The sequence below is a fragment of the Polistes canadensis genome, unplaced genomic scaffold (assembly GCF_001313835.1).
Source record: "Polistes canadensis isolate GaletaPanama2010 unplaced genomic scaffold, ASM131383v1 scaffold_321, whole genome shotgun sequence".
In the NCBI taxonomy this organism is placed as follows: Eukaryota; Metazoa; Arthropoda; class Insecta; order Hymenoptera; family Vespidae; genus Polistes; species Polistes canadensis.
The window spans coordinates 98,139-106,915 of record NW_014569868.1 but is presented as its reverse complement, the minus strand read 5'-3'; the positions used below and the strand labels follow the sequence as shown (position 1 = coordinate 106,915).

The 8,777-nt window shown below is 30.3% G+C and overlaps 3 protein-coding genes across 3 annotated transcripts in view; 2 read left to right on the top strand and 1 right to left on the bottom strand.

The window, feature by feature from the left end:
• The window catches only part of LOC106791586 (SNAPIN protein homolog), a 1,476-nt gene extending 1,001 nt beyond the window's left edge, over window positions 1–475 (top strand). The window contains exon 3 of the mRNA XM_014757304.1: window positions 133–475. Within this exon, the coding sequence (XP_014612790.1) occupies window positions 133–421 (289 nt within the window). The 3' untranslated portion in view covers window positions 422–475. The remainder of the gene's footprint in view (window positions 1–132) is intronic.
• On the top strand, window positions 475–1,425 carry LOC106791585 (hemK methyltransferase family member 2). Its single transcript, XM_014757303.1, has one exon. It carries the CDS (start codon window positions 551–553, stop codon window positions 1,196–1,198), a length of 648 nt encoding a protein of 215 aa, XP_014612789.1. The 5' UTR covers window positions 475–550; the 3' UTR covers window positions 1,199–1,425.
• Window positions 1,426–1,429: 4 nt separating this feature from the next.
• On the bottom strand, window positions 1,430–6,681 carry LOC106791587. Its single transcript, XM_014757306.1, has 9 exons — window positions 6,412–6,681; window positions 6,043–6,147; window positions 4,666–5,221; window positions 3,930–4,384; window positions 3,706–3,845; window positions 3,446–3,604; window positions 3,075–3,344; window positions 2,463–2,714; window positions 1,430–2,077 (listed from the first exon to the last, which is right to left on the bottom strand). The coding sequence occupies exons 1-9, from the start codon at window positions 6,524–6,526 to the stop codon at window positions 1,742–1,744; spliced, it is 2,388 nt and encodes a 795-aa protein (XP_014612792.1). The 5' UTR covers window positions 6,527–6,681; the 3' UTR covers window positions 1,430–1,741.
• Window positions 6,682–8,777: the final 2,096 nt, after the last annotated feature.

Below are 8,777 nucleotides of genomic sequence, written 5' to 3'. Positions count from 1 at the left end.
TATTATTTATCTTTGTATGTGAGAAAAAAATATTCGACTTGCGGCCATTTCGATTTACGTCTCTAAGACGAGAATTGACTGTAATTTAATTTGATAAGAGTAAAATATTATCTATTTATTACTCTTTTATAGAATATGCCAAATTGAATTGAAGCAGCGTATTGAATCATTGTCAGATGTTTTAACTAAAATCAATGAAGCACTTCAATGCCCATTTGAGACTGATTCTTATGTTAAGAAGCTCATTAACGCTAAACAGAAGATAACCGTAGTAAGTAACATCTTACAAGTTACTCAAGAACGGATACATAAGCTTCATCAAGCTGTAGAAAAAAATACAGCTAAAAGAAAAGCGTTATTAGATCATAGTTCTATTTATAGTAGTGCTATTCATATACATGAAAAAGAAGAGGGGGAATAGAGAATTAATATATAGTACTTACATATTCTTTTATTATTCTTTATCAACGTGAATAAAGAATAATAATTTTTAATAATAGATTTATATAATTATAAATAATATAAATTTAATTTTCTTTTTAACTTAATTATGGAAACTGCAATAGTTAAACTTTCTAAAGATGATCTAGAAACTGTTTATGAACCAGCCGAAGATTCATTCTGCATGCTTGATGCGTTGCAGAATGATTTGGGCGCTTTGAAAATTATGAAATCAGTCTTGTGTCTAGAAATCGGTAGTGGGTCTGGTGTTCTTATTACTTCATTGGCTATGGAATTGAATAAGTATACTCAAGGTTATTACGTAGCTATTGATATAAATCCAAATGCATGTAGAACTACAAAAGTAACTGGTAAAAACAATTCGGTTGATATTAATGTTGCACAAATGGATTTATTAAATAACATACGTTATAATGAAATGTTTGATATTATCTTATTCAATCCACCATATGTAGTAACGGATAGCGAAGAAGTTACAGATTCAAAATTAATTTCTAGAACATGGGCTGGTGGAAAACATGGTAGAGAAGTTATGGAAAAAGTATTTCCACACATTCCTAAATTATTATCAAGTAATGGAATTTTTTATCTAGTTGTTATTAAAGAAAATGATCCGAATTATATAATTGAATTGTTCAAACGTTTAAATATGGTAGGTACTATCGTTCAAGAAAGGAAAATTAGAGGGGAACATTTATTTGTGATGCGCTTTACCAAAAATTCTATTTTTTCTTAATTTAATATTAAAAATAATGTTATTAAAAAGGAGAAAATTTATTTTCCATGGAGATGATATAAAATTACGTTTTTTCTTTTAAACGTAATATATTATAATTATATAAAGTAAATATATATATTTTACATATTTCTGTATTATTTATCTTATGTATAACAAATTTTTTTTACTTCGTTGACTAATTATTTTTTTAATTGTTGTAAAAAAATAATAAAAATTTTTTATGTGTTCTTAAGAAGTATCATAATTTATTGCATAATAATATTTATATGTATTTATATATATGTATTTATTCAAAAAGGGCCATTTTATATGATGTTAAGTCATTAGTGATATGTAATTGTATGGCTGTTATATTATAGAACATTAAATTATAAAATTTGTATCATTATTAAAATAATTATAAATAGCAATAGAATTAATTTTTATTTTCCATCATAGTCTTTCAAATCATTAATTTCTCTTCAGTTCATTTTTAATACAATTGCTAATCGTGTGATTCATTTTTTATAGACAAAAAAATAATTATATTTTAATATTTAACTACGTGTCAATTGATTTTGACCTATAAATTCTTTGTAATTTTATATGCAATGATGCTGCACTAACAGTCATTAAAATAAGCGTACCTAACATAAGAGAAAATGCAGCATAAAATCCATTATTACTTATACATATGTTCTCCTCTTTCGAAACTTCTTTTACAAATGATGATTCCTCCATATTATCCAATACTTGATTACTTACTGCACTCAAATCGTCAAGCATAATAACTTTGAAACCACGCCCAACTCTAACTGCATCTGCTGATAGAGGTGCCATCGACATGTTCGATGGTGCATATGCTACCGAACGACGTCTTCTACCTGGTTCAATTTGCTAAAAAAAAAAGAAAGAGCAAAAAATATAAATGTAATATAGGAATTATACGTATGCGTTAGTAAAAATTACAATCTAGTATGATCAGCGTTTCTCAATAAATATTGTTTGCTATATTACAACGATTTTAATCTTTGCGATATCTAATTTTTAATAATCTAGTTAAATGAAGTAACTGTGTTACTGTGGTATTTATACACATTTGCAATATTATTTTAGTATAATTTTGATTAAAATTGTTTTTTATACTTTTGTGTAGATTTATTTTAATTATTTTGTGATTAATTAAAAATTTAAGATAATGCAATATGATAACTGAAACTCTATAAGGGTTGAGAAAAGCTGAATAGATGATACGATATATTGATGGAATTCTGATACGCACTTGATTTGATTCCGGACAAGCTGGACAATCCGTCTTACAAAGTTCAACGTTACACTCGATAAATAAGTCCATCACGTCGGGAAATTTAAAAGCTTGGAAAAATGCGTATGCGATAATCGAAGCACCTGTATTACCCGTATCGTTAGTTTTTTGGAATGCACCAAATAATTTTGGTTTGAGGATGCAACCACGTTCATCCGTTAGTTGTAAGATATTCGTTGAACTTTCGTCTCGTGCTATGCAATCACGTACCTAAAACACATTAACAGAATAAGTTAATGATAATAATTACATTAGAATTTTGTGTACGTATCTACGAAGCAGTTCATCAATGATTTATCTATCTGCATAGTAAAATTCGTCAATGCGCAAATTTTAATAGTTGTGATGTACTGCTTCGTAGATTAACGATTTTTATTTCACGAATAATTAGAAAACGAAATCATTGACGAACTATTTTTTAGAATTATTTTTATAATACTAATTGTAATATATTTTTTTGTTTAAATAAGGATACTTTTACACGATCAAATTGTTTGTGTATATTTAAGGATAATATAATAAAAATATTAAGCTTCAAATAAATAGAAAATTCCTTTTTAAAATATATACCTGAAGATCGAAAGCTGGATCACCTTCGACAGTTACAACCAATGTCATGGTTTCTCCTATTTTGACTAAACCATCAGCCATAGGAGCAAACGGACCTTTCCCAATTTGTATATCTAATTTAGCAACCGCCGTATCACCGCTGAACGTAACGATTTCTTGATTAAGCATGTCCACAGATAAATTTACCGAAAGGGCCTTGTTGATATTACCTTCCCAAAGACAACGTACTCTTCGTACAGTGTCCCATACCTCTTGTATACCTGGCTCGTTCTGTAAAGATTTCATTTTGAATGTCTGATAATGGAAGAATAAAATATATCCGCTATTCAAATTATATTATAAATATTCGATAAGATAGTAACAATGCGAACCTGCAAGACCAACACGTTTTCAAGATACGCTTGACCAGCTTCACCCTCAAAATCATTGATGAATTGGGTACCACAAGAATCCAAGCTAACTGTGAAAGAGTATTCTGTTCTTCCGGAATTTTGTTCGACGTATCTACAATCAGGATTCATGAAGAAACCCTACAACAATAACAACAAAGAAGACATTATCATCAGTCTCAGTCGATCATTCATTTTATATTGATTAAAAAATGTATGACCAAAATCTAATGAAAACATACCTTAGAATAAATCACGCCGTCGAAAGCACGATTAAATTCAATATTAATCGTCATCATGGTCTTTCCACATTCAACCGAGATATTATGAATATGCGGCGGATGTTTGAGATCATCGTCAACCTCGGTACTCGATATTACTTCTGCGTAATTACAAAAGATAAAGGAAATTATGAAAAATTAAGGGGCTTGGAAGAAATTGAGGAAAATCAAAAGAAAAATCTTACCAGTATCACTAGTTGAAGTTGATACGGATGTTGGATTAGGTGTAGAATAAGTGTAACCAGCAGAACCATCTACGATGCCTGTTGTACCGGGTGTTGGGAAACTTGGTCTAGGGGATGGTTGAGAAACGTAACCAGCTTGAGAACTGTAACCAGCTTGAGAACTGTAACCAGCTTGAGAACTGTAACCACTTTGAGAATTGTAAGTACTACCAGCAACAGTACCAGTTGATGAGAATCCAGGTCTTTGAGTAGTATATCCATAAGGGGTTGTAAACCCAGAAGGAGAGGGGTAACCGGCTGATGGAGAACCAGTTGGAGTACTTGAAGGAAAGGCACTGGTTTTTGGTGGTAAATAAGTAGTCGAGAAACCACCTGGCTGAGAAGGATAACCACCACCACCACCAACTGGTTGTGATACTTTAGGTGGCAATGATGTAGAAGTTGGTCTTGGTGTGCTATTAGAACAACAATCAAAGAAAAAAGAAAGAAGAAAATTAGCAAACATTTATCTTGCAACTCTTACGTCAGACCAAAGCAATTGCATTGTCGATTTAACTCTGAATATCATTTAATACTATTTCAAAGTCATCTTATGCAACAGCTTGCTTATATTCTTTTCATTCGTATCGCGTGCAACGAGACAATAAAGCTTAGATGATAGACATAGTAAAGTAAGTAATTTGCTTGGAATTGCTCAAGTCTATTCAAAAGAATCATTTTGTTGATCTATATATACCTTGGATTGCTCGATGGGAATCCAGTATATTGTGGTGGTAAATAGGTCGATGAGTATGCTGTTGAGGGTGTTGAGGAAGGAAAAGTTCCAGGTCTAGCACTCGTAGAACTCTGATAGTTGAGACTGGACCCAGTTGTACTTCCGAAAGGAGGGAAAGTTGAAGAACCCGGACCATAGGATGGTCGTGGATTAAATGTAGGAGAACTACCATAATTGTTTTGCGGTATGTAAGTGGAGGATGGACGTAAACTACTTGGTGAACCATAAAGTGTATTTGGTGTTGATAAACTATGTGAAGTAGTGTCACTCTCAGAAGATGAGGAAAATGATGGTACATTGGATGGTGTGTATAAGGATGATGGCACATTGGACGGTGTGTATAAGGATGATGGTCCTTGATAAGGATAATTGGTCACTTCGTTGTGGCTCAAAGAAAAAGAAGATTCTTGTTGTTGTTGTACATGGTTGATGGTTGCTGGTTGAAAAGGTCGAGGCTTTTCCGGAGGTCTTTGTGTGCTATACGGTGGCAGGTAACCATTGTCCGATTGTTGTCGTACTGAAAAAATATACCACCAACTCATCGAGAACGAAAATACTTGTTCGTTTCTTATCGCTTCGATTCTCGATATACCTGTGCACATGTACTACACACATTTGGGGGAGCTTCTTTGGAAAGTTTGTGTTAATTTAACAAACAAACAAAGACAATTGGTGAAAATACATTTGTGATAAAATACAATAATCGATAAATTTTCTACGAACTTACCAGTTTTAATGTACATATACACATGTAAAAATAGTCGAGTAATGCGAGCGATATATATAAGTATATATATATATATATATATACATATACATATATATATATTAAAATATAAACGAAAGGAAACTATCGTGCGAGTTGATCAACGAATCGTTGATTTTTGATGTTCTCCTTGTCTTTGAAGATATTGCACCGATTCGTCTTGTAGATCGGCGCGATGAGATTTCGCCGAGATTGTAGAACTATATTATTAATTGAATGAGTTAATATAAGCAATTGTACACTAATGAGATATTTTTCTTTTGTTTAAACATATGTGCATATATATATATATATATATATGTAATATGTAAATGTGCGTGCGTTTGTATAATAACATTATGAAAAATATGTGAAATTTTACTAATGTAAATTTGATAGGATAAATATATACATATATATGTGTGTATTAGCTTATATATATATAAGTTGATATAGAGAAAGAGAAAGATAAAAATGATGAGTAAGAGTTACAAAGAGTAGTACTAGTAAGAGTAATAGTAAATAGGCATAATGATGATGCGTGATTTAGAGAACTCGCCGTTTTCCTCTCGCTCGTCGAAAGGAGAACCTACTTTTACGTGCGCCCTGTCGGTAGATCCCTTGAATCCACTCTAGGATATTTTGTGCCATCACGTCTGCAGTCGACGTTGGTGCAGCTCGCTGGACTCTCGAGTGTGCTAATGGATTTCAAAGGATTTTTTTTGTGGTCAACTTTATATCATTGTCAAACAGATTCTTTTTATATCTCACTTTTTTTCTCTCCCCTTCATTTTTATTTTTTTTTTATTTTTATTTTTCTTTCTTTATTTTTTTTTTGTGTTCTTACTTTTTGCTCTTTTGGATTTATTTCTATTATATTTTTTTGTTTATTTGTTCGTCTTCATCGATCGTGACACTGATTGCGAGTGAACTCGAGATGAGTCCTCCCTTAACTCCCTTACCAGCATCAACGACGTCGTCCGATGTTCTCACGAACAGGGCATGTCCTATGTATTCTTGACCCATCGTTGTTGTTCCTAGAACAGCTACGACGAGTAACGCGGGACTGCACAACATCGTCCCCCACGTTTTTTAATATGTCTGCAAATTAATACACAAATTCAAATTCGATTAGAATACAAAAATAAAAGACAATAATTTTCTATGCGTTAATCTCTTATAGAGGGGATCGTTTAATAATTATTATTATTATAATTATTTTATATATAGAATTGTAATATCGTGTAGGATATAATAGATAATACTACATTGTTTTATAAATATATAGTTTATATTTATAAAACAATGTAGTATATAGTTAAATATTTAGTTTTATCAATTTTTATTTTATATTATTCAAAATCGTGTATCGTTCATTAATTTTATAATTTGATTAGAAACTATAGTTCGATATAATTTACTACAGTTTTTTTGTTTTTTTTTTTGTTTAATAAAATAAAAATTTATATCTTATAAGATTTATTTTGTATTAATCATTATATAATCTCGTCGTTTGATAATTAAATGTTTCGTATGATCTCATTAGGCTAATAATTAATTGATTGGTGTAGATTTCACTTAGGATTATCAATTGGAAATGTGAAATGTGATTCCCTATAATCCTTTAATGAGACCATGCCTAATTGACGTTTCAATATTTCGTGAGCTACCATTTAACATAATCATTAAACCTATCAACAGTTTAAGTTTATTCATTTATACAGTAAATGATCTAAATTGAATATAAATAATGATCTATTTAATACAGTTTTAAATAATAAATAATAGTAATGTTTTATATTATAAAATTGTGTGTTTAAAAGAAAATTAGGAGGTGGAGGATTTGTTTTAAATTCAAAATTAAATGCCAGTTTTTTTATTTACATAGGCCAGTCGTTTGTAGTATGCTTAATGTTAATTATGTCACATTATGCAGAAAACTATTAACCCCTTAATGATCCGAAAAATTAATTAGTTTTACTTCTATTCAGTTATTTGATTAAATTTGATTTCTTATTGATTTCTGTAATACTGAATGAGTACAATTAAAAATGCTTAAATGAAATGTTAATAATCTAATTCACAAACTGCATTAAAAATGAAACTATTTTTGAGAGAAACACATTTCTTAAATTATAATATATAAATAAAAAAAAACATGTAAAGAATTACAAATGATTTTCAAGGACCCTCAGGATAGGACAACGACGAACGTGACTGTTGCAAAGTTCGAAAGTAGAAAGCGATAGTTATGAAATCTTAGCTTAGGATCCCACTCAAGGTTGACGTCAGCATCCGAAGCCAACGAATATGGTGTATAACATAACAAAAGAAAGGTAAAAGAAGAAGATGAAATTTAGTTACACGAAATGATTTCTTGATCTCTCATTCGCGGTGTATTTATCCTTCAAAATACTTTTTCAATCAAAAGAAAAGAAAAAAAGAATCAGATTGAAGAGAAGATTTTTGTACGAGAGAAAATATTCGATTATGAGATAAATAAACGAGGCGTTACTTTCAAAGGGAATAAACTTAGGATAACCTGTTTTTAATGAGCATCTTGTGAACGTATAAGAGATGAAAATGATGATGATGATGATGATGATGATGTGAAATAAAGAGAAAGAAAGATAGGAACTGTATGAAATGAGATTGTAAGATTTTATACTTCAAAAGGAGTACTTTGATCTCGAAAGACGAATTGTATGTTAAGCAAAGGTGCATTTTGCATGATGATAATTCGTAGCTCGGTTGAATTTCGTAAACGTTTAAATGTAAATGATGGTTTGTGCAAGTTGAAATTATCAAAATGTTCTATTTAATAGAAATTGTCTTAAACGTGTTATAAAATGTTTGTAGTAGTAGTTGTATTAATATGAATATGTTAAGGAGTTTATAACACATAGTTAGATATTACATTTTTCTATTATTTTAATCTATAATCTAACTACCAATGGCAAATCCCAAATGACTCGAAACGAGCTTTTACGTGTCTCTCGAAATATCTGTTAAATGATTATTATCGCCCACCAACCAAGAGAATTCACGGTAATAATTCGTTTAAACGGTCGTTTGGAGATTCTACGCAATTGTTACGAGAAAACGTGACTCGTAATTTTCGTGGTTTACCCGACCCGAAATATTTCTTTTTTTCTTTTCTTTTTTAATGAATCCACAAGGTGAATAATAATAATCAAAGTTATTGCATTAGTTTTTTCTTTTCTTTTCTATTTTTTCTCTTACTATTAATTTCCATCGGATAAACATTTTATTATTATTCTTATTAGAAATATTCATTAATTTTTAATATCGTTTTTATATTATATAT